This window comes from Siniperca chuatsi, linkage group LG16, assembly GCF_020085105.1.
Source record: "Siniperca chuatsi isolate FFG_IHB_CAS linkage group LG16, ASM2008510v1, whole genome shotgun sequence".
In the NCBI taxonomy this organism is placed as follows: domain Eukaryota; kingdom Metazoa; phylum Chordata; class Actinopteri; order Centrarchiformes; family Sinipercidae; genus Siniperca; species Siniperca chuatsi.
In genome coordinates this window covers 11,920,821-11,946,946 of record NC_058057.1, presented here as the reverse complement: position 1 = coordinate 11,946,946, position 26,126 = coordinate 11,920,821, and the positions used below count along the sequence as shown (strand labels likewise).

Sequence of the window (26,126 nt, the reverse complement as noted above, 5' to 3'; positions counted from 1 at the left end):
AGAGCTGCAGAGCATATGATAATTGATGGTGACTCATCCAGACCTTTGCTTATTTCATATGCAGGAGACGACGAGAGAAGGAGAAAGAAAGAGAGAGAAAAATAGGAATTTGAAGATTGTATTTGGGAAGTTGTGTTAAGGTGTGGAGTCAGACGGTGTGTTGGTACGTTTTGTGTGTGTGTGTGTGTGTGTGTGTGTGTGTGTGTACATGTACCCAAGAGATGCTGTTGCCTCCAACTGACCCCTGAGAAAGGCTCTAGAAGAGCTCCTATGTGTGAATCCATGTGTAGGAAGCATATGGGTTAAACACACTCATTAGGACAAAACACCTTTCAGTGAAAATACTGTTTATTTTGAGAGAGGATAAAATTGGACATTGACTCATAAACTGCAGGGAACCAGTTAATGAAGCTCTGGCAAGATTCCTGCACTCTTAAAAAGGGCTCTGTCTATTTCAACACACATGTGGTGTTGATGTTTTATTGTTCACATGTGTTGCATTAAAAGTAGCACAGAAGATGTTTTGATGACATTAATAAATGTGTTACGGTATTGTTATGGTAGCTGAGAAACCAAACAAAACCTGAAACAGAAATACTGAGCAATATGGAGGCAACATATCAGCTCATATACTGACGACAGACAAGAGCAATGTCTTGTCACCTTGTCAACATGTTAATAACAAAATATGCTGAGACATTATTACTATGTTGCTCAGTGGCTGAATTCCTGAAACCTGCAATCATCATCACATGGCGAATATTGTCAAATATTCACCATGTGAAATAAATAAATAAATAAAAAACAACACAGAATGTGTCGTCAACGGGGACTGTAGCAGAAAACAGCATGGCTCACATTTTAAAGTCCAACTGAAATCACGTTTTGTCATCCCTTTTTGTAGTCAAAAAAAATATCAACATGTTTTTTAAATGTATTGTTAATAGTTTTTTATTATTAAAAGTAAGAAATAAGGTCTTTGGGAAAAGATCATAAATGTGGTTTTGAAGAGTAAGGAGCACACCAGTTTCTAACCAGGCTGAAGTGATATTTGCGGGTATGTTTACATGCTGTTTAATGTGCTGCAGCTGAATAGCTAGTTGGCGATATAGCCTGCAAGCTGATGTTAGCAGTCCACTTTTCGAATGTTTGTTTGGTCGCTCGTTCAACAAGCTTGACAATACGTGTGTTCATGTTTGCAGATAACAAGGAGACTTTAGCAGGAAAGCTAATGTGGGTTGTTGTTCAGAGTCTGTGGCTCTTGTGTTGCGTAGCTGCTGTCTGGCTCAGTTTGACCATGTGCTCTGTCTGTGATAGAACGCTGACGTTAACTGCTTTATTCAAGATTAGATTGGCTGTATCGAAATAAGGTCTACGTACAGTAGAGGGGCACTATCATGAAACCAGAAAATATGAAAAAGGCATTTCTTCCTTTTGGTTTCTGATTTTTTTCTCAAAGAACACAAGACAAGTGATTTACAGAGCAGATATGTATGCTGTAGCAGATAAAAAAAAATGCTATTTAATTTCAGATGGACTTTAATATTACAGCTCCCATAGTACAAGATAAGTCTGTACATGGTGATTTACTCGATTGGCTCGAGTGCAATGTCAGTACATCACGCTCTCTTTTATACTGATTTTTGTTTCAAATATTGTTTTTTCAATAGTCCAGAGCCAAAATATGATGACAGACTGCATATCCTGAGTGAAGTCAATGTTTTCTAGTAAAAAATAAACTTAAATGCCTGTAGCAGAGCCAGAGACAGAGATTGTTACTTATGGTTTACAGTAGCGGACACACAAAACTTCTCACTATAGTTCTTGGGAAAGGGCAGCAATATTGTGACTGCAGGGCAATATGGACTCCATTATTGTATTTCACAGCCTAGCATCTTGATTTAACTCATTCTGTGCTGTAGCGTATTGACATTAATAGTAACTGAGTTGGTCTGACTTTGCTCTTTGTGTGGATCTCTACATCTGCTACAATCTGAGGATCAGACAGACACACAAACACACATAAACCACCTTTAAAACAAATACTTTACCACTAATATCTATAACTTTTGGATTTTAGAGCCTTGTCGCTGCAGTATGCCATTACGTATTCTTATATAGGTTTACACCAAGGCTATAAGTTACAAGCTGATTCTGGATGAGTTTAATTTTCATATGTTTTTGTGTCAAGACCGGTAGATTAGCCTCTATACAACCCTATTGAACACTTTGTAACTTTGTTTTCAAAGGTGCCATACAAGCTAAAATCATTAATATTACTATTATTGTATTGTAATATTGTCTATGAAGCTTCTTCTCTTGCTCATTTCTCGGGTTGTGTCTACACCTTTTTATTAAAGATTTGACTTTGTGTCACTGCTAACCTGAGGAAGAAACATGCTCAAAGTGCTTCCAGTGTGTCCTTGATTTCACCAGCAGAAAAGCAAGTTTCAAAACCTGTTATATTGAAACAGTATCGCTCCTAAAGCGTTGTCTCAGGGTTGAGATCCTGTTAAAACTTTATTAGAACTATGTATGTATAAAGCAGACAGATAATGTAATGTGATTTATTTTTTATTGATCCCTGTAGGGAACTTCTTTTTTCAATTGTCTCCCTCCACAGAGGTCAGAGGTCAGGGTCAGCTACAGCACCCCTGGACCTGGTACAGTAGGCATTTAGTGTCTTGCTGACATGAGACCTGAACCTTTTACCTTGCAAGATGGTCCATTACTAACTTCTCTCCAGCCTGCTGCTCAAAAAAGTAAAGTGTCTTTGAAACCACATTTGAGCTTCCTCTCTTCAGGGTGCAGCTGTTAAACTCATCAGTTTCCGTCTGACACAAACGCACTGTACGCTCTGTCACTACTGTCTGGAAAGGATACTACAGAACAGGACAGAACTGTCTTCAACCTTTAGTTCATGGTCTTCAGAATCGAGTCTCAGAGCTGCCCCTCTTCAGTGTGCTGCTGTTAAACTCGTCATGCTCAAAGCTCAGATTATTATGCGACCTCGATATCATTAGCAGCTTCTCCCGCTTACTGTAGTCGCGCCTCACTGTCACGGACGGTGACACATCTAACAGCCGCTCCCCTTGCTCTTCCCTGTCCTCCAGCCGCATGTAGCCTTTGCTGCTGCCCCGGTTGCCACCGGTACTGCGGCTGCTGTTGCTACGGTCGAGGCGGGGCCAGCTGGGGTGCTTCCGCTGCTCCGGGTGCACACTGAGCATGCTCGGTCTGCGCTCCAGGTCCAGAGATTTGGAGTGGCTGCTGAGCATGTGCAGAGAGGAGTTGGAGCCAAAGTCACTCCTTGCTGCTCCCGGGGAGAGCCAGCAGCCTGAGGTAGAGGAGGGAGCTGGGGAGAGGGAGGAAGAGGAGACCGAGGAGCAGTGGGAAGAGGAGGAGGCAGAGTTACTCCGTTGTAAGCCCGGTGGTTTGGAGGCCTTAGCAACAGATGCTACAGGAACAACCAGAGACTCCATGGAGCTGAGAGGCTGTGACCTTTCTCCGTCTCTTCTGCCTCCTCCTCTGTCCTCCTCAGTAATCGCCTCCATCTCTGGTTCATCAATAACGCAGTTGTTGAGTTTTATAACAGGGAGAGTAAATGCAGAGATAGAGGAGGAGACAATAAAGCGTGCATGGTGTCCTCCCTTCTCCCCATCTCCGTCCACCGACCACTGGTGGCGCACCGAATCCGAGCGAGCCAACCCGAGCCCCGGGCCGCAGAAAGGGCGATCCTTGTAGAGCGGCGCCAGCAGCCCCGCAAAGTTACAATCCAACTTAGCCTGCTCCCTGTGTCTGTGAAACTCCTCGTCCCCTAACAGCACCTCCTCCTCCTCTGTGGACCCTCCACCTCCGGCCCGAGAGGAGAACGCGAGGAGGGAGTTGCTGGCCAACCGTGCTGCGTTATCAGCTCCAAAGGCTCGAAGATCCCCAACTTCTCTTGCATAGGTGCTGTTGCGGTGATGGTGTTGTTTGTGCTCTCTCTGCCTGAGGCGATGGATGTCAATGACTGTGGAGTACATGTCTCTCATATGGATTATCTAGTGCAGCAGAGAAATATATTATTAGTAGTAGCAGTAGTATTCATATTTGGATTACCAGAGAATATGTTTAATTTTCCATAATAACATATTATTCTATAGTTTCACATTTGTGTGGATGTTTGTGACCTTGGAATTAGGGCTGAGCGATATATCGAATATATTCGATATATTCGAATATTAATGTCATATTCGAGTTTTCAGTGTTTCTGCTGCTCGCTGCTGAGGGGTAGTTATGTTACTTTAGTCAGTCATAAAGTGTGTAGATTAGCTCAAGTTGCAATATAATAGTTAGTGAAATGCTGTGTGTTGTGTTTGCTAGCACAGAAAATAAATAAAAAGTCCCTGTTTATGTAACATTACTAAAGCGTCTTCTGCTCTTTACAGCAGCTGGTCCAGACTGCGAATAACTAGCTAGTCTGATCGCTCTGATTACTATTTTACTATTATATATGATAATATTACTGTTGCATTAATGTGTATGTTGCATTTTACTGCTGTAGATGTTTAAGGTTAAGCTAATTTTAACTACTTAATATACAGCAATGCATCATATTCTACAAGATCATCATATGTTTGCACTATTTGAGAATTTATTTTAGAGAAAATGTGTATATCGAGATATATATCGTACATCGCGGCATAGACTAAAACTATCGAGATATTATTTATAAGCCACATCGCCCAGCCCTACTTGGAATACATGTTTCTCACATGGATTACCTGGAAGGGGGGAGGAGAGGAAGCAAAGGAGAGGGCATAAAAGCAGAGGAAATGTGATCAGAGGAAAATTGCCGAGATAATAATGGAAGGAGGTTGGCAGAAATATGATTTGCATGTTAGCTATGTTGATGAATATGGATGACTGCAGTATGCATGCCCTTCATTTTGTAGAGAATGTAGGAAGAACAGAAATGAGAATACAGGGTTGGGAAGGAATATTAAATACATATTCTATCAACTAAGGTTTTGTGTCTTAGAATTTAAATATCTGTTTGAAATATTCCTTCATAATCTTTTCTAGAACCAATTTCTGCACAAATCAGTTTCAAACCTTGCAAGGCAATATCATTTCTGTTTATATTTCCTGTTACAGCTTGTTGGCTAGCATCTAGACCTTAAACATCCACCCGCAACTCTAGTTTTAATTTCTCCGGTGCAAGGTAGACATTGATGCATGATCCAGTATTTGAGTGTGTGGATTTGCTGATTTCAGCCCTACCTTAGTTTCCCTGTCTCTGTTTTCATGAAGAATGGCATTAGCACAGATGAAGATGAAAATCCCAATGCCCATGGTGAAGGGCCCGAGCATCTTCATCCTCTCAGAGTGAAGATGCTGTTCCAGGAACCGCGTCAGAGCGCCCCCAGTCTGCTTGGAGGGTGTATCTACATGCAGAACACATGGAGGGTGTGAGCCATTTCATATTAGGAGTTTGAGTTTACAAACCATGGAGCAGAAAAAAGGAGTTGTTTAGAGACAGTCCAGAGAAACTGACTCCAGTTCCCATCTCAGGTATTTCTGGAACAGATACAACAGTTTCTTTAGTGTTTCAATTTAAGAAAATCCTGGTTAACTTTTCTGTCCTTTGTTCACTTACCTTGCACATTATGACTCGTGCTGGAGTTACCCACGTCCACCTCTGTGACGGCCATCTTGGCTTCATTTCCTTCGCCTGTGGCAGATGTTTTAGCTCCTCCAGCAGTTGCTGTCTTAGATCCTCCTCCAGTCGGCAATTTGGCCGAGGGCATTGTTTCACCGTGCGGCCAGTAACCCAGTGTTGCCATGCCGATCCCGATGGCCAAGATGACTAGTCCCAGGAGGAGAAAAAACCCAGAGGCGGAGTAGAGGCGGAGCCTACCGCGTACTACCACAACATCGGTGCGTCGTTTGCGCTTTCTAAATGAAAAGTATGGAAAGAAAACAGAATTCATAGTTTTTGGAGACATATATTTAGTGTATGGAAACCCTGAGAGACAAGTGAGAAAAAACAATGTTGGTGATCCATTTTCTAAGTCTGATCTAAATTCTTTTCTCTCCTGTGTTTATGACTTAAGAACAGGTGAAAAAAAAGACTGTTCCTTATTTTTTTTTCCATCTGTGGGGGAAAAGTTTTGCCAGGATAATTAGCTGTACTTTTTAGTAGTTACTTTTTATTCATCTTTTTATTTTTGTCAAGATCATTTTTCTGTTTGTTGCTATAATACTCATTTTGGCTGAAGTGCACCACTACCCCATGTTCTAATAGGACTAAAAGCATTCATGTTTTCTTCCAGGTGAAGCGCAGATTAAAATACATTTCTAGCCAAAAGAAAGACATGACAGTAATGTTACATAACTTGCTAAAACATAATATATGTACCTTGTGTTTAGAGTGCATGGAGAAATTAAAACTCACCTGGAAGAAAACATGAATGCTTTTAATCCTTTTTATAACAACAAAACGTTTTTTTCACCTGTTCTTAAGTCATAAACACAGGAGAGAAAACAATTTAAATCAGACTTTTTCTCACTTGCCTCACAGGGCTTCCATATTAGAGACATCTACAATGATGTAAAGCCAGCTTACATCATTACAGCCACCATACAAAAAAGAAGAGAGAGCATAGAGCGTAACACTTGGCCACATTATGTTTTTTGTGAAGTGTCAATGCTGGCTTTTTGTAACATTAAATCCAGTGTCGCTCATGAATCACATAGAAATTAAACTGCCACCAGCTTCCTGTTGCCCAATGTAGTTGATGAAAAAGCTCATTTACAATTACAGGTCCTAGGCATCTTTGTATTAATCTTGGTATTAGTCTTCTTTTCATTGAATTTATGAAAAGAAGACTAAGATAATCACCTGGGGGCAGCCTCTGGGGTGGGGTTTCCCAGGCCTGGCGATGTAGGTGGTATGGGCCGGTGCTGAGAGCGGGCAGAGTCTTGGCGTTTTAGCTTAGCCAAGCCAGTTAGCACACCTGCTGCTGCAGTCATACTTAACCTGCAGAAACAAATTAGTAATGAGTTTAACAGGTACCATGTGTCCAGCATGTGTCGTGTGTGTGTGTTTGTACTGCCATGTCGCTAAACAACCACTGATGTAGAGCTGTTTCCTGCCAGTTAGTTTGGTCTTTCGTACATACTCTCAAAAAGATGCAACTGGAAAAAAAAACAACTGTAAACATCGATTAGGTAGAGGCACAGATGCACATGAAAAAAAAACATTACTAACAGCCATATTTAGGAACAGGTCTAGGGATGCACATATGTATTTCTGCATAGCCAAAGTCTCCCAGATGCTCTGAATATAGGAGGCGTGAGACACTTAATATTCAGAGTGCAGCATTACTCACAATAGAGCAGATTGAACCAGTCCCAGGGATCACAGCTCTGTTAGTCTTATTTGAAGCAGGTGTCTCACCTCACGTACAGCAGTCACTTTTGAAAAGCTGCAGGTGACAGTTTTTATCTAAGCAGTTTTTAGTTAGTTATATTTAATGTTTGACTACGTACAGTATCTTAGCTGTCAATGACGCTTAGATACTGTACGTAGTCAAACATTTACCCCTGCAGGATGTTTGTTTGTGTACTGCATTCTTCCTGTGTGTATGAGAGAGAAACTCTTGTGTATTTTAACTGGATAGTTTATATTAATTTTCACTTAAATCTGCCATTTATTGTATTTATATTTGTATTGTTGCCATTATTGGCGTTATTTACATCGTAGCAGTTATAAAACTGGAAATACAGTGCTGCAATTCTGACAGAATATTCAAATGAATCATAGTCTCTCTGCTCACCAGCTGCTCAGATGTCTATTAATAGTTATTAAAAGGAAGAGGGCTTAAAACAAACACAGGCTTATTCTGGGAGCCTTCATTTGGGTTTAAATGCCTGTTAATCTGGGCGCACATGAACATTAGCATTGTCCTGTTTAGTACTAAGAGGATTAAACCGACTATATTTGATCTTGAATTACCAAGGTACAGAATTCAATGAAAATTTCAAGTATTCCCCTTCAGATCAAATTCTGGCAAAGCAACTTCATTGCTACAGATTAACTGACTGTTTTTGTTGGGTGCCATGTTGGTACTTCTGCTCTAGAACTTTTCTAGAAATTTTGGATAAAAATATGAAATTACATGTTACCACAGTGATCCCCAGCAGTTGAGGGTCAGGCAGCATACAGAAGAACCAGTTAAAAGCCGTGGAGGAGCCTTGGACAGTCGTAACATTGTTTTCATCATCACCTCAGCTTGAGCACCACCTTCACATGGAATTTTACTGGTGCTGAAATTTTAAACCTTTTTACACATTACATTTTCTTGCTCCCACTCACATTTAACATACTCAGGCTAAACCTGAGACATAAACTGTATAGTAAAAAGAGTAATAAGCAGTTAGTAGCAAAAAAGTGGTTCTGAGTTACTCTTATAATATCGTCAGAAGGGTTGTTTTAAGACACTGGTGGGACTTTAAATTATGATGTGATTGCGATGCATTATTCAGATTTTGAATGCAATTGTGGCGTAATCCTTTCAGTGTTACTGTAATGTGACTTTGGTATTACTTCTTTTTCTAAACAGTACTGTAGTTGTCCATTCCAAAGTTACTGTGGTACAATTTTCATAATCAGTGTATTTATTTGGTTATCAGTTTTCTGCGCCGTGTGCAAGTTTGTGTGTATGTGTATATATAAGAGCATAAAACAGATTTAGCATGGGAACAGGAACACACCCATGACCTTTGTCAGTCTATTTTTTTTATTTCTCTCTCCCTCCTTGCTTCCACATCTCTCTCTATCCCTCTTTCTTCCTCCAAGAACGCGCTATCTGTAAATCTCTCCCCCTCTCTTCCATTTTCACCCTCAGCCTGTCGGCTAATGCATTCTGGTTGTGACCCTGAATAATCTTTTCCTTTCCCTTCCCTTTTCCTCCACCCCAGCTTTCTTATCTCTCTCTGTTTGTCTTTCTCCTCCCCCTACTCTCTGTCCTCTCAGATCTATTTTTAATCTGTCTCTAATTTTAATTTTCTTTTATTTGGTCACTTTCCTCTTCCTCTCTCCCTTCCTTTCTTTTCTTCGACATATCTCAAAGCAATAAAGTCTGCTTTAAGATTCGGAGTTAGACAAAGCTTTTAGTATTCAAAGTAACTGTGAATCACACACAAGACCAGACATTCTCTCCTCCTACCCTCTTTTCTCCTTCTCACATCTTAATGTATTTTTCATGTCAATCATCTTATTGGTAATACTGCTGTAGGAAAGTGCTTCACCACAGATGGTGAATCACACAAGGACAAACACAACCGGCCTCTTTTCTCAGGTTTTCTGTGCTTCCTCTCACTCTGTCTCTCTCTACTTTCTCCTTTCACTCCTTGGTGTGCGTCAAACAGGAACCCACACAATGTTTCAAGAGCAGGGGGAGAGATTTCCTCCGTTTACTGAAAGACGAGAAAGGGGTGGATGGGAGTACAGGGAAACGTTAGAGGAAAGGAGACAGGGAAGACACAAAATGAGAGAAAAGATGAACAGGAATACGGGAGCAGGAGGAGAAAGGGGGGTATGAAGGCAAGATGAAGGGAGGGAGAGGAATGTAGAATCACTTATTTACATCAGTGCACCAACTCATGACCGGAAACTGAAAGCCTGTTCAAAGGGCTGAACAGTAACAAACCATGATGGAGACAAAGTAGGGGTGATGAGCAGATAGATAGGACTGACAATAAAGGACAGGAGAGTGCTTTTCCTGCCAGTGATGACAGGACAGAGACAGAAAACAAGCCAAGTGCATCTGTCATTTTAACAAGGCAGGAGTACGAAACAAGTGGGGCAGAGAGAACGAAATGCTGTTGTAACAGACACAACAGCAGCTTAATGAGAAACCGCTCAGGCTCTGACACAACTAGGCTTTCTACCATGGAGAACGTGTCAACCTGTGCAGTGACCACATGGAATGACAAATTAATATTCAGTAACTCAGTGCTCAACACCTAACACCCAATCGGTGGGTCGGTGCTGGGTGTTCATACTGTATGTAAAACCTTTTTTTTGCATGCAGAATATATATAAAGAAATCATTCAGTGTGTTGGGTTTTAGTCTTTTAAGAGAGAGACATTTCCTCTGTTTTCTGCAACAACTAAACCTTTTTTTGGTGAATTTATCATGGTAATCATACACAGACTGTATGAATATTAATGTTAGTTTTTTCCTCCTCCTATCAGATAAAACTTATAAATAATGCGAAACCCACTGCTCCATTTTTCATTTCACTGCCTTAATAAGCCATTCTCTAAATTAGTGTTGAATGAATCATGAATTAGCCTCCATGTGATCACCTTAATAATGACTAAATTGCTTCCGCTGTTTATTTAGATTTTAAGAAAACTATTTAATCTACCTCAACCTTTAGGGAGCAGATTTATTCTGTTAATTGAGACATTTAAACATTTCAAGACACTCATACACAAGTTCCATTTTAAAAACATCATGTCTTTCAGAGCAGAGATTTCTGCCTCTACACTGTCACACTTCCTCTGTGATTTTCCTCTGCATGTGTCGCGTACTTGAGCGAGGAGATGCCGTTTGTAGCATAACGACAAGTTATCTATCTATAGGAGACCTCATGTGATGTAGAGTCCCTATAGCAACTACATGTGCTGCTGCCAGGTGACACATTTCTATAGCAACTGCCAGCTGTGTGCACAGGAACGACAGGTATATCATTAACACTATATTCTATTAACAAAGGGGCATTTTACCATGGATCATCTTGATATATATTTTTATTTTTATGTGCAGATATTAGTCAAAAACAAACATTTACATCACAACACATGGTTTGGAATGAGTTCACTCCACCTCTCCATCAATTTTAAAGAGGTGTGATCGATGGGGGGAATGGATAGAGACATGGATAGAGATAGGGAATTGGCAAGTGGGATGAAATGAGAAGAGAAAGGGAGACACCAGAGATGAAGAGAGAGAGAGAGACTCACTTCAACAGTGTTAGCAACTGTGAACTGTACGCCAACACGTCATGGGGAAAGGCATGTAATATGGACACAAATAGAGTAAGAAGGAAGCGGCAAGAAGAGATGTAATGAGGGAGTATTGAGCAGGAGGATAAAAAGAGAGTGTGGTATGAAAAATTTGCATCCATTATGTCTCCCAATACAGTTACAATGGGTCACTTGTTTTTGTTTCTGTCATAAACTGTTCTGGTGAGGTTAACTGAGACCATATTGCTCTAATAAATGTGAAAAAAAAAAAAAATACTGTATCAGTGGAGTGGCTCTTTTTTTCACCTGAACTGGATTTAAATGGACAGACAGACAACCCCTGCTGTAGTTAAGATCCGCTGCCATAATATCATGGATCTGGGAGTCAAACATGGAAGGCTACCCTCAAATCAACAGTAGTAAGTACTATTTCTAAGTACTAGTCTTTCCAGCGTGTTAGGAAGCTTACTTTCTTACCTGCATGAGTCAAGGGCAAATATGCAGTGAACAATATCTGATCTTTGTTCAAACTTAAGTACTTCATTTCAAAGAACACCTACACCACTGTCAAGCACATTTAAAACAGAGTTCAGGTTGGTTGAAAAGAGCATGTTCAAAGGCTGATTTTAATAGGTAAGAATGAATTTAGTTTAGTTATTCAAGTAAAATCTCAAAACACACCTAACTTATTCAGTGGGACAGCTGCCATATCTGCCATTTCATGTTGGGTCAAATAAATTTATAGTATAGTATATTATAATATAGTACAATACAGTATAGAATAATATATAGTACAGTGTAGTATAATGTAGTACAGTATAGTATAATATAGTACAATGTATTATATATTATATATAATATATTATAATTTAGGATAAGATAGTGGACTAACTGACTAAAGACAGATTTTTTATGCTTTTTGGCAGCAGAGTCTTGAATGTCGAATGGCCCTAAAGCTTCCAAAAACACACTAACATGGAGGAGTATTCAAAACTCACCTTTACCCTATAATTACATTACTACACAATGATAACAGAAATGTGAGGGATAATCTTCACCAGAAGACAGTAAACAGGAATTGTAGTTATAATGGGCTGCCACATGCAAGACCACTATTAGTATGGTTTTCTGCTTCACCCGGCACTATGTAACAGGAAAGGTATAACAGAGAGGTGAGATGACACAAAGCTGTGACGTGGATTACAACGCATGAAGTGTCTTACAGAAGGAGCAGATCTGTTTTTACAGCCACACATTTCACTAATTACTTTGGTGATCCCTGAGGTGGAATTCTCTGTTGGCTTTTCCAGAGAGGTCAGAGGTCAGAAGCACCCCACAGCGAGCACCAGCCGATGCCCCCTACGTCCAGGCACCCTGACCTACTACTACTACTACTAAGAGTAGCTAGTGCAGCCATAAGGACACGAACCCTGAGGAGGACCCACCAGCTTGTATTCTGAACCTTGGGGTCTGCGGTGGTGGGCGAGTGTTTTGCCACAGCACAGCCTGTGTCTCTGGGTAGTGATTTCTTATTGGGATCATTTTGATCAGCAGTCTATAACTGCTTATGTTATTTCAGAAACATCCAATTGTTTGGTAAAATAAAATAAAGTTGTTGTTTTTTTTAAAGAAATGTGACACTCTCATTGACTTCATGTTCATGTCAAATGAAAATCCCTGCTAACCAGAGAAAACTAAAGGTAGCTTTAGACAGAAGACGATTTCCATCATACATTCCATAGACTACAGCATGGCATGTGCCATAGTTAAACCGTACCGTAGTTAAACCTGACATTTTGGAAACTACAGTCCTATGCCAATACCCCTAACTGAAAACTTCATACAATCATAGCCACGTGCTGTGTTCTTTGAGCCGAAAGTCATTAAACCCTACGTCGAACCCTAATCTGCACAGACACACAGGTGCTTTCAGTTATTCTGGTTGATTATGTTCACGTCATATGGGATGGATGGTAGAGACGGGAAGAATTTGCATGTTTTTGATGTCATGTCATCGGACAATTGTTGGTTATGCGAGAGTTAAAAATACTGTGCATTGATCATATAGCACTATATTCATACATTCTGGATGTCATTTTCTTAAACGACAGACTTTGGCTGATATGAGGCACGTATATTTATCTGCTTTTTATGGCATTTCCATATTAAAAGTGCCAAATTGGAAATATTGGAGCTCTAAGGAAAATCCAGCTTTCCCAGTCGTAACTGCAACTTGAATGCTGACTTGAACATGATCAACAAATTAGAAACTTGTGATTACAATAACTCTGATGAGACATGATCATGCCATTAGCTCTCTTCTCAGGTTGAAGGTGGGTGAAACTATGCTGGGAGTTATATGAGGTCACCATATAACACCCTAAAAAGTGCAACAGGAAAGTGAGGAAGATGTAAATTAAGCTCAGTCAGTACACACCCGGTCCTGAGAAGAGGTCAAATCAGGCAAAAAGCACCTGTGCAGTTGGAGTTGGGCCACGCAGGGGCTTTTGTGATATAACATGAGAAAAGGGCCTTTTTTTAAAACTTGCAGTTATCACATTTTCCACTGTTGAGTTGGTTCACAATGTTCTACGGCTGGTTTTCTACCGTGACACTGATTAGAACTGAGTCACAGAATCGACTGAAATTAAATATGATACCTGTAAGTTTGGGTCTGGCTGAGTAATCAGACCTCTACATGAGCCTGATACAGTATCCGGACTGAAGTCTCTGTCCTTCTTATAGCTCTTTAAAGAAGCAGACTGCTAATTTGGGGGGCGGGGATTAAAACAGTGTTTCATGTCCATTTTATTTAATCACAAGTTCCTAAGGAAACTGGCTATCATTAGATAAGACCGGAGGGATGAAAGGACCACTGAGAACACTGAGCAGGAAAGAAGAAAAGGAGGAATCTGTTTCAGAGGAAGAAGAATGAGCCAAGGATAAACAGATAGCGAGCGTGTGTTTGTGCACTGCTTTACTCCTACAGACTCACGGTCAAGGGTGAGTCATCTGTCTGGAGAATATGTCACTTTGTGTTTTCCCGCTGACCTTTCGGCAGCACATTTCCTGATGCAAGCACTCGCGTGTCAAATCCTGCACCCTCTTCACCATCTTATTTGTGGTTTTTGTCCTTCATTATTTTGATGATACACATACTGTTTTTAAGTCTCGCATCCTTCACACTGCATCAGTGTCATTGCATCCTGTGATCAATTCAGCTCTACTCAATTTAATTAAGTTTTGAATTGAATCATCAGATGCTCATGCCAAGCATGTGTGTGTGTGTGTGTGTGTGTGTGTGTGTGTGTGTGTGTGTGTGTGTGTGTGTACTGGAGTGAGACCCCTGTTGATTCCAGCAAAATGACTCACTCTGTCTTCCTCACAGTCCCGGTTTTTCAGTCAGTCACCCACACTCATCCTGAGGCACGAGCTGTCCCCAACTACCCAGGTGCAGTGGTGCCCAAACTGGAGTCCTGGGACCTTTATGGGGTCCATGATTGGATTCCAGAGGCCCACTCTCCACAGCTTAAGAAATCATTTAATTCCACTAATGTTTTGTTTTCCATAAGCTAACAGTTCTTATTGAATTTGGCCTTTAAAACATTCTCAGTGGAAATTATGTCTCAAATCAGATAAACCAGAATATTTGCCTCAGATGAGGGTCTATTGGATGAAGTCGTATTATCAGGTGGTGCTTTGTGGGCTTGCACATCTCGCTATGGGAGTCTTGGGAGCAACAAAGTGAAGGAACTGCTGACGTAGGGGTATTTAAACAGGATTATCCAGTTTGTGGATATCTGTGAAGGAGGATTAGCTCATGTGTCGCCTGACTTCTTAATGATTCTCAAATTAAACTCAGATGCATTTCTGTGTAAAATGTTTGGCAATGAACGATGTCTCACTATGAGCCATTTGGCTCAGTGAGTTACCCTAGTTCTTTAAAAGCTCTCAAGGTGACAGTTACTCTTAATTCACCACCATCATTTAAATCACACTAAAAACAATAAAACCAGTGACAGAGCATCTCTTATTAAAGCCCCCCTCCACTCAAAAATGTGTTTTGCTTATTGCCACCTCACTGTGATGTTTGCCCGTCACATTAATGTTTGCCCATCACTGTGCAGAATGATGTACGTGCAGAGTTTGACACTAGACGGCTGTTTTCACATTCATCACCTTTCTCTGTGCTCACCTTAAATCTGACTTCAAAACGTGTCCATAGGAGCAGGATTTTGTGACATCACAACTGGAAGCCAATCATGGTCTAATATGCAACTAGCACAAGTGTGATGTGGAAACTTGAAACCTCCACAGTGCGCACACACACATACTGAGAATGGACTACAATAAAGTAATAGACATCTCTCATTTTTAACGAGGTAAATTAACTTTTTTTGCAGAAAAAAACATCAGACACAAAGTTTTATTCTAACCATTGTATTTTATACATCTTAAAACATATCTGGAGGCGATCTTTACATATTGTTTTTAGGGTTATGACTGAAGGTTCACTGAAAATGACCACTGACCCTTTAATGATGACCTTTGAAGGCATGGATACACCATGCCTTGTTAGGCTACTAAGAAGTTAATTATAATAAAGAGATAGCATGAGGGCATAGAGAAGTGATAATCTCAAGCTTGGCACAATGAACAGGTCATAGTATTCCCTCCCTAATAAATCAGTAAATCAATAAAACAGAGAGACACATACACACATCATCATCATCAACAACAACAACATCAACAACAACAACAACATACTGGACTATCTTACACAAAATCAAAGCTTATCCTGTCCAATGAACACCATCAATTACAGTAGGGTGATGGCAAAGAGATGTAGCCACCATGTTAAACTTCCTTCTTTATCAAATATTAAACAAAACGTCATTAAATATGGATGGAAATAAACAGATACACTGTGGGGATGTCAACTTGAATTATTTCAGAGTTAGAGAGGTCAAACACAGCTCAGTTCTTACCTTTGCAAAAAGCCGAGTTTTCTCAGTCACTGTGCCCTTAGGCATGGAGGGGGGTTAGGCTGTAACCTGGGGGAAAGTAAAAAGCCATCTTCCACTTTGAAGGCTACTTCCGAAGAAATGCCATGCCGGAGAAAATGAAGATGACAGGAGACAGTTCAGCTCCCATGCAGGGTTTGGAAAACAACCGCACAGTCTTTACTCACAACCAAGGTCCTTAATGGAGACGATGCAATGTCATTATTACAGTTTGTCTGGGTCGAGTTGGGTTTGCGACCTTTTTAAAGTGTCTATTTGACTTTATTCAGCGCGGAACACGTTTTACGCCATATGGAGAGAATGTGCGCTCAGGACAATGAGGGCGGTGAAACACGCTCCTTATTACGACCGAGGGAAAATCCTTTAAAACATTCCGCCTATTTAAAGTCGTAAACACTCAGGTTGTAATTCCCCAGCGGAAAAACAGCCCTTGTTTCATTGGGGAAAAGGCTGCAAAAGCCGCTGATGTGAGGTCCCTCCTGGCTGTAACGCGTAAAACTCTCGCTACCCCGATGTTCGCGTCCAAAAACTTGATTTCACCTCAAAGAAAGGACAAAAAAAAATCTCCTTTTAGAAAATCTCAGCAGCAAGATTTAAGAAAAACGGTGAGCAGTGTAAACCGGCGTGTAAAGCGTGTCTTTATTCCTCTGATCCGGAGAAAGACGAGGCAGCCAATTCCTCCAAAGCGCTTCTACGCTTGTGGGAATGTGAGAGGCTTTCACTGAGGTGTGTGAGTGTTTGTGAGTGTGAGTGTGAGAGAGAGACAAAGACAGACAGACAGATAGATGGATAGATAGGGTGTGTGTGTGGGGGCGATGGGGTGAAGCACTGGGTATGTAAGCTATTGTGTGTTTTATGGAGTGTGTGCTCCTGTGTATGGAAGACAAGGCACTGTGCCATGCATTTCTTGCATGTGCAGGGCGCAGAGGAGAAGGGGATGACTGGTTTTGAGGAAAGACAGAGGGAGAAGCCTCGGTGATGCTCAGCAAGGAGATAAATGGATCAGTCTGTGATGTTAAATGTCTCTCTGTGGGAGCAACAAGCAGCAGGATTGGGAATACAGTATTAACACACAAAGGTCAGGAAATAAAACATTCCAGTAGCAACAAATGCAATGTGGAAAAGGGTGGGGAAAGTGTCCGACAGCTGTGGCATGTGTGACTCCTTGTGTGTCAGTGTAAGACCCAGAGCACCATGTTTTCGTTCAACTTTTCAGTCTCCACACACACACAGAGAGAAAGAGAGGGCAGTAAAAACGTTGCAGATGTTGGCATGTGTGTCATTTCCTGTATTTACATGCTGGAAGTGATTCAATGAAAATACACCAGCTGGGTCGAGGTGAAGAGAATGTAAGACAGAAGTTTGGGCAGATATTTTGAACAATAAGCCTGAAGTGTGTGTGAGTCTGTGAGAGAGAGAGAGAGAGAGAGAGAGAGAGAGAGAGAGAGAGAGAGAGAGAGAGAGGCCATTATTTGTTCAGATGGCTGAGAAAAGAAACATCCCAAGGGCAGCGTGGCACAGCTGAACATGTGCACACTGAATACACATTTGTGCACAATGATTAGGGCGTTTTTTTTTAGTCCTCTGGTGCAATCCTCGACCTTAAACCCGACCATGACATGCCTGACCTTAGCCCCAACCTTAACTCTCATTGTAAAACCCTCTCTGCACCACACACACCAAAAATAACCCTTCGGGGTCCCTCAAGCATGACCACTTAGCTCTTGTGGAGGCATCTGGAGCCTGTAAGATCATAAAAAAGCCTCATCTTGTTGACACACAAACCTGCTGTAAAACTGTAAGAGCGCTAGTTGAGATTCTCGTCGAAGTCATATCCCTGGTGCAGTGGTCAGTCACTTGCTGTATTTACATTCCACGAGAGATCGAAATGAAAACATGCTGTAGAGGGGCAGAGAGAACCAGAGCAGGAGGGAGACAGCGAGAACCGAGATGTGGAGAGTGTGGGAGAAGAAGGAGAGGAAAAACAAAGCCTTACATTGTTGACTGTTACATTTCTTGTTTACAAGCCCACTTGGGATTAAGGGATTTACAAAATGTGTTAACTTTTTGTGTTACTGTGAGCAGCTGTGGACAGGAGTCTGTAGTTAAATAATTAAAAGGGAAGCTGTAACTGAGAGGAGAGGATTTTTGGAAAGAAAAGCATTATGCAGAGAGGAGGAGATGAAATGGGGGTAATGGAGGGACAGGAGGAGGCATGGGGAAAGAGGGAGGAATAGGGGAGGAAGTAGAGTACAGGAGGTGAAAAGAAGAGAGGGGTGAGGGGAGAAAAGGAGTGGAAGAGAGACAGGAGAACATTTTTATCATTTGAAATGAGAATATCTCAGTGGATCAAAGTATGACTGACAGTCAGGGGGACTGGTGAAAGCCAACAGGAGACATGCAAGGGTTATTTCAGTTCAGCTCAGTGATTGGATAATTGGCTGGAAGGGGGAGGGACATGTAGACAAATGGTTTTGGGCGGCAACAAGCACTTATTTTCGATACCGATTAATCATTTGTTCTATAAAATGTCAGAACATAATTTTAAAAATGGCCATCCCAGAAACCCAAGGGGATGTCAGATGATTCAGATCTTGTTTTGTCCGACCAACACTTTAAAACCAAAAATAGATTAAATTTACAATGATATAAAATCGAGAAAAGCAGCACCGCATTTGGGAAGCTGGAACCAGATGTTTGCCATTTTTGCCTGAAAAATGTCTTAAACGATTATCAAAATACGTCTTTTTCTTTCTTTGTTTGTTTGTTTCTGTCTTTCTTCCTTTTCCCCACTTGTCTTCCAAACCCATTCCTCACTTCCCTCCTAGTTACTGCTGTTGTTTCCTATCTTTGTGTATCTTGAACGAATTATGATTCAAAACTGTGTGTTTGTGTGACGTCAAAATCTGTACTACACACACACACTGAATCATAATTACAGCATCTCTGCTCCAACACGCCATGTTGACATGTAGGTCAATGAGCCTCAGTGTTCTCAGTATCTCTCCCCCTCTCTGTGTGTTGAACTGATTTTCAAAGATTTTAAAAACTGATCCAGAGAACAGTGGACAAAACAGTGTGTTCATTTCTCTGCTTCTGTGGATACAACACAGATTGTTTAAACTCACTCATGTAGTGTAAACACTTCCTCTAGATACTCTGTTGAGTTGTCTATAGTCCCATTTTTCATACTCTATTATACTTTTTATATTGTATCCAGTCTGGAACTGGTAACATGCTTCATAATCTAAATGTCTTGCAACTTGAAAAACAGGCTACCAGAATTATACATCTGTTTTATCGTCACTGTGCTTGTGAAAGAAATGCCTGTTTGTCGATTGAGGTTTAGTATGCGCTTAATAATTCAAAAGTGCCTTGAAATCCATTTAAAATGCTTTTCGGCTTTTCACTGTTGTTGTTATTGAACCACCGCTAAGATTTAGCTGTGTTGGGCTGAAACAAGGATTTAGGGTCACCTTGGTGATAATGTGTTTTTTTAAATGATCAAATTTAGTTCACAGCCCTGATGTTGAGGCTTTATGAACGCCATCAAAGACAAATGTCACACACATACAGTACCTGCAGTTAAGGCCAAACACCTACTGTTAAAGAATTAGTTCAACATTTTGGGAAATACGCATATTCGCTTTCTCGCCAAGTGTTAGATGAGCAGATCAGCACTCTCATGTCTGTATGGTAAGGATGAAGCTGGAGCCAGGGAGCCGGTTAGCCTAGCTTAATAGGAAGACTAGAAACAGAGGGAAACTGCTAGCCTGGTTCTGTCCAAATGTAAAAAAAAATCCACCTACCGGCACTTCTAAAGCTCCACGCTTTATGGGGGGTTATGTACCTGACTATTTCATGGCCAGGACCAGTAACTTCCTGGAGTAAAATGATGAATTGTCGTTTTAAACTCCGATTTTTGTACCAATTGTTGCTTTTACACTTATTTATCAAACAAACAAGATATAATGTGTTAATTTGTGAGCTTTAGAGGTCTTGCTAAGCAGATTTTATTGCCCTTGGACAAAGCCAGGCTAGCTGTTTCTCCCTGCTTCCAGTCTTTATACTGAGCCAAGCTAATCATCTGCTCGCGGTGGCTTCACCGTTAGTATGTAAACATGAGAGCACGATCAATCTTCTAACTAAATGTACCACTACACACACACACACAGGGGGATGAATAGTTATGACGCCTACCTTGCTACCCCCCCTGCTCGCCATCACTATGGTTACAATGATGCAGGTTACCATGACAGCCAAGTAAACCCCACACTCACACAAAGGCGCACGTGCATGTGCTTTACCACACACACGCAGGCTGTGACGCTGAAGAGTTGAATATAGAGTTTCTTCAGCTATTTCTGGAGGGAGACGGGGATGTTGATCCGTCGTCGTCATTTCTGCATTCACCTCTGCCTCTTTTCTTTCTTATCTGTCTTTTCATGAACAGATGATGGGTGAACAGATCCTCCCTCTCTGATCTGTTCTCATTCAAAATCTCAAAGTTAAATAAAACATGGAGCAAAATGCTTTATGACAGCCATTATCAGAAATCTATACATATGAATGATGCATCAGGAAGCATCTTATCTGCTGCTGCCAGTCTTGTGCACGCGGCTCACATCATGTCTTGTTGCTGTGTTGGTTCTTCATTGGTGGATTAAGTTCTCTCTGTGCGCGTGAGGCTACGCTACCACCTAGTGCTCATGTTAAGAACTGCCAGAAAAGACTGTAATCGTGTCTCTCTTTCTGTTTTGTTGCAGATTTCTCAAAAGCTGGACTTCCAGGATGAATCACAAATCAAGCAAGCAAGATTCACCCAGTCACACCTTCAAAATATATGTAAAGGTTTAGAAATGAAGTAATGGAGGGATGAACAAAGAAGGGACAAAAACAAAGAGTAAAGGAAGAGAAACAGACCTGAAGGGAAGTAAAATAATAATAATAATCCTGAAGTATTAAGTCTCAAAACCAGCTTCCTTCTTTTGAGTAATGTGTATGTGTGCATGCCTATACTAGAGTATGTTCACCATTATCCCTTTTGGGATTTACTCAGACTTCTTAGTAGTAATCCCATTTCTTCTAATCCAATACCCCCCTCCCCAAACACACACACACACACACACACAGAGAGACATGTAACCTACATTCTCCCATTTAGACCAGCAGCCATTCATGTTGTTGGACTACTGCTGTCGTTGTTGTGGATTCACACTCATAAAGCGCCATGGACCCTTCTCCCTCAAGACTACACCCAGTGATACCTGGGTAAGGACACTGTATGATGTGGGAAAGTGTGCTAGAATAGAGATTTAAGGACTGTCTGGAAGGAGTCTCGGTGTACAGCCAGGTGTTTATCAATATGTCTAACAGAGCGAATTGGTACTTATAATCAAGTGTACTGTCAGTTTTCATAAATTAGATTTTTATTCCAGCTTTATTGTTGGCACAAGAACGACTAACTCACTTACTTTATCTGCTACATGCAGTTTTATACAACAAATGTATTCCAATTTATTCAATGTCATTTGAATTATGCCATCCTCATTACAGTCATAATCAACATTTAACTGAGTAGTTTATGTCCTAATGTCACAATTAGACTGCTGTTTACCCTTTTTAAGCAGAGGCACATAATGGGAACATGACAAAGGGGACGACATAGATACGCTCTCCTGTACTTGTAGCTAAATGCTAACGTCGGCATGCTAACATTCTCGCAATGACAATGTTAACACGCTGATATTTAGCAGCTTTTAGCACGTTAACCATCTTAGTTTAACATGTTAGCATGCTAACATCTGCTAATTAGCACTAGACACAAAGCACATTTGAGGCTGGTGGGAATGTCGTTAGTTTTGCAGGTATTTGGTCATAAACCAAAGTGTCAGCGGATCACCAAAGTCAGCAGGATTAATAAACAATAAACACATAACTATATCACTCCAGTGCAACTGATTTAGACAGATTTACATTCCTTTTAACAGACAGTGTAGTGAAAGTTGTTATTCATCTTACATGTGTTCCGTAGCAGCAGACGTGTGACTTGTCACAGCAGAAAAATCACAGGTGTAACTAATAAAATTACCGATGGCTCCATTCCATTAAGGTGTGCAAGTAAGCCAGCAGGCCAACATGCAGGGCCCTGGCACCAGCACACCTGACTGGAATGCAGCCAGTTATTAATGTAATTAGTCACACCTGTGTTTGACAAACTGAAATGTCAGCTGTGAGAAAAGGTCTTTTGTTGTTGTGTTGTGTAACCCATTTCCTGTAAAGGCTGCAGTTAATCTAGGAAAGGAGACTTTAGCAAGCAAGCAGTGACTGCCTGCTGCTATCTTCTGTCATGAGTGTTAGTTTTCTGGGTCATGAAGGAGAGGAAGAGGGATTTTCTGTTAGCTTTGGGACACACACAAGGCATCAAATAATGATGACGTCTTTCCAGTACATATCTCCACATGTAGAGTTTTCTGGTCAGATTAAAATCACTGACATAAAGGTTTATGTTTCTCTTGGTATTTATAGTCTTGTTTCTCTGTTATTACCTTGTTTATTTGATGGTGGCCAATGGAAGATGTTTCAAAAGCCAGAAGGTGTAAAATTCCATCCACTTATTGATTAATGGCTTGCACGTATGTAATTGATTTTGGTGTTTAACCTCGCCCAGGGTTGTAATTTCAGATTTTTTCAGCAGTCAAATGAAGGAAAAATGACATAACTATGTAAACATGCTGGCAGGAAGATACAGTATGCAGTAGTAGGATATAGATCAAGTATTATTCAATATCAGTAATTGAAATTACAGATAAGACCCTGTCTGTTCCTCACTCTCACTCAGAAAGAAAACCTTTTAACTACAAGGAATCTGCTGCTTTTAAAAATACAGCAGGTTTTAATTTAAACCCTCACACCCTCAGGGCATTACTAGCAGGTCTAATGTAACTGTTTCGTCTTCTCCTCAGGTCGTCCTGCAGAATCTGTTGATGTGCATGGTGTGCTTCTACTCTCTCTACTACATCGCAGTCAGTCTCTGCATCGGAGTGCTCAGGTACACACACAAGTACTGAGACCCACTGCAATAACACAGTGTGACGTTGGATACGCCCTGAAAATTTGCTCCAAAGATAAAGTTCATTTCAAACAGAATAAATATCAACTGAAGTGAACTTTTGCTGTTTATAGTTTGTGCACATCTTTATCATCTTCTGTGTCTCTCCAGGGTTCATGAGATCAACAGCTTGTTGGCTCCATTTGACTACACAACACAACCGTCATGGCAGAACCCCAAATACCTGGGTGAGTAGCATTGCTGCAGTGTAACTAAGTGCATTCACTCAAACTGTACTTAAGTACAATTTTAAGGTTTACTTGAGTATTTATGTTTCATGCTACTTTGAGTTTTTTCTTCACTACATTCATTTGACAGTTATATTTATTAGTTACTTTGCAGATTTAGGTTTTACATACAAAACGTGTTATCACCTTATGGAATATGAAGCTGTTATTAAACTGAAGTAATAGCCGCTTCCCCTCCAGCAGCAACAACATGAAAAAGCTGCTTACACATTAATCCATCAGTAATAATAATCCAATTGTATAATATGGATTATTATATATTACTAATGAGGGCCATTCTGCTGCATCATGACTAATTTACATTTGAGGACATTTTTCTAATAAGTGTGTACTTTTCCTGAAGTAAGATTTTTCCACCCCTGGCATGAAGAATTTTCACATTGTTTGTTTTTCTCTGTCCTCAATCGGCGCATTTACACACGTTGCAGTAGGAAAAGCACACGTGTAAATAATAAAATGAATGACGGCTGAACTTCCATTTGGCTGCCTCAAGTTTATGAAGGTATTATTGGAGCAAAACAACTGAGCACCTGTGACAGTGGAATCTGTAGTTGCACAAAATAGTCCCAAATGTGTAAATGTGTCTAGCACAAACACAAGTCAATAACTACAGCTGCTTGAATCTGCTGCTACGAGTCACAAATGGTGTTGTAGCGCTCTCACTTTTGCACCATATATCTCAGTGAAATGTGTTGCAAATGCTCGTTCATGTGTTGTTTTCTCTCTTCCTCCCTCCAGTTGGTGTAATTTCCACAGAAGTGACCTATGTTTTGGGAGGGCTGGTATTCGCCTGGATTGTAGAGGAGTGGGTTTGGGATTACGCCATAACTGTCACACTGCTGCATGTCGCGATGACTGTAGCAGGTAAACACACACACACACACACACACACACACACACACACAAAGTTGATCAATAGAGCGGAACAGCTGATAGGATTGGAGGCCTGGTTATGTAACTGGATAGGCTGTAGTTCAGAGATGTGTAGACACATACACAGGCGCCATCCATTTGTGTGTCATTTTAATTCACTTTGGCCTTTTGACCAAATTGAATTTCAAAACATCCTCAACTTGCATTCTTTTTTCTACATATTTCACTTGTAAATAAAGTGAATATGTGCAGTATTTGTATGTACAGGTAGTTCTAACATTTTACACACAGTTTCCATATTTCCACAGTGATGTCAGACTTCCCTTCAGCTGAGCACTGGTGGATAGCTCTAGGTAAGATTTCTTCTTTTCTTCTTGCACCCCATCATGTGTATCCTTATCTGTCTCCAATCCCATTGGCAGAACATAAAAAACCCTCCACTCTCTATGTATCTCGGTCTCCTTCTCTATCTAGCCAAGATATTACTTTTGCCTGTTCCTGGACTCTCTATAGCTCACTTCCAACATCCCTTCTGATTCAGGCTTCTTAAGGACAGCTGCTGGCCTCCAAACCATCCTTTGATTGATCTCTTTTTCTTATTTATTTAATCCCTCTCTCTGCAGGTTCGGGCCTGGTGATGATGATATTTGGAGGACAGCTCCTGGCCTATAAACTCTTCAGAAGCAACTTTGTCTATCCAGCTGAACTACAAAACTTCTAATGAACACAACGAGGAAAGCTTTTAACTGGCTTACTGGTTAATCTCAGATCCGGATACATCCCGATGGGTTCACTTGTCAAAGATTTTACTGCAAGGTCATGTTAACATTGGTATGATCAACTACAGTATGTCTATTAAGAACATACTGTATATATATATATATATATATATATATATATATATATATATATATATATATATATATATATATATATATTCTATAAAGAAACACTTTCTCTACTAGATAACTTTGTTGATTAGCTAACAGTCAGATCCCTCCTTGTACAAATGGCCCAACTTTGTCTATTTAACTACTGTGTTTTTTAAAATATAAGCTGTACAGTTTAACTATTGTTTTGTATTGTTTCTTTACAAACTCCACACTATAAGCTAAAGGAAATAACATAGATGACACCTGTAGCATTCTGTAAAAGACTGGACGGACAGCTGCTAAATATGACCAACTGAAAAGAAATCTACGGACTGATTTTTGCAATGGTGAGTTAAGTCAGCAATATTTCTGTTGTAATGCTAGTGTTATATTTAGGTGTCACATACCTGATTTTTAGAGTGTATAGTGCAGTAGCTTGGGCAGCAAAATGATATCAAATCATATCTGTGCATGTGGTGACAAAATAGTGCTTGCAGAGAGAAAATCTACATCCTTTGGAATATGAGATGAGATTGACGCCACAAACACGTAATGATTTTAATGCTGGTTGTATATATTAGTTCAAACTGGATTTACATTAAATACCTAAAGCAAAATATTTTTTTGTGTCTGTTTGTGTGCGCATGCATGCATGTGTGTGCCAGTGTATTGACTCCCTGTTTGAAACTTGAAGAGCCAAAGTGGCACTTTTGCCTGAATAACAGACAGATCCATAGGTCCCATCTCCACTGTCTGGAGAAACAACACAAAGGAACACATATAATAGTGGTTCAAAAGGGAAAACAGGGTGGTACCTGCAGCAGGCAAGCCTCCTCACTGTCTTGGGTCGGGGTGGCCCAAGACAGTGACACCTGTTGAGCCCTCACTCAATAAATAAAATGAAAAAATAAACAGAAAGTCTGGGCTGACCCTCCTTTTAGGCCCTCCTCTGGAGCTCCCTCTGCTGCTTGGGGCCTG

The 26,126-nt window shown here is 40.6% G+C and overlaps 2 protein-coding genes across 3 annotated transcripts in view; one reads left to right on the top strand and one right to left on the bottom strand.

Annotated features, from left to right (window-relative positions):
* The window catches only part of tmem244 (transmembrane protein 244), a 63,561-nt gene extending 37,794 nt beyond the window's left edge, over positions 1 to 25,767 (top strand). Inside the window, exons 3-8 of one of the 2 annotated variants that reach the window (XM_044169828.1) lie at positions 20,811 to 21,315; positions 23,010 to 23,095; positions 23,267 to 23,343; positions 24,142 to 24,267; positions 24,585 to 24,629; positions 24,900 to 25,767. In XM_044169828.1, coding sequence (XP_044025763.1) covers positions 21,223 to 21,315; positions 23,010 to 23,095; positions 23,267 to 23,343; positions 24,142 to 24,267; positions 24,585 to 24,629; positions 24,900 to 24,997 — 525 coding nt within the window. In that variant the 5' untranslated portion in view covers positions 20,811 to 21,222 and the 3' untranslated portion in view covers positions 24,998 to 25,767. Of the gene's footprint in view, positions 1 to 20,810; positions 21,316 to 22,334; positions 22,547 to 23,009; positions 23,096 to 23,266; positions 23,344 to 24,141; positions 24,268 to 24,584; positions 24,630 to 24,899 lie in introns of those variants that run through there. The other variant, XM_044169827.1, reaches the window with a different exon arrangement.
* On the bottom strand, positions 331 to 16,804 carry tmem200a (transmembrane protein 200A). The gene is made up of 5 exons (XM_044169826.1): positions 16,009 to 16,804; positions 6,884 to 7,021; positions 5,639 to 5,937; positions 5,263 to 5,426; positions 331 to 4,040 (listed from the first exon to the last, which is right to left on the bottom strand). Exons 2-5 carry the CDS (start codon positions 7,012 to 7,014, stop codon positions 2,928 to 2,930), a joined length of 1,707 nt encoding a protein of 568 aa, XP_044025761.1. The 5' UTR covers positions 7,015 to 7,021; positions 16,009 to 16,804; the 3' UTR covers positions 331 to 2,927.
* Positions 25,768 to 26,126: the final 359 nt, after the last annotated feature.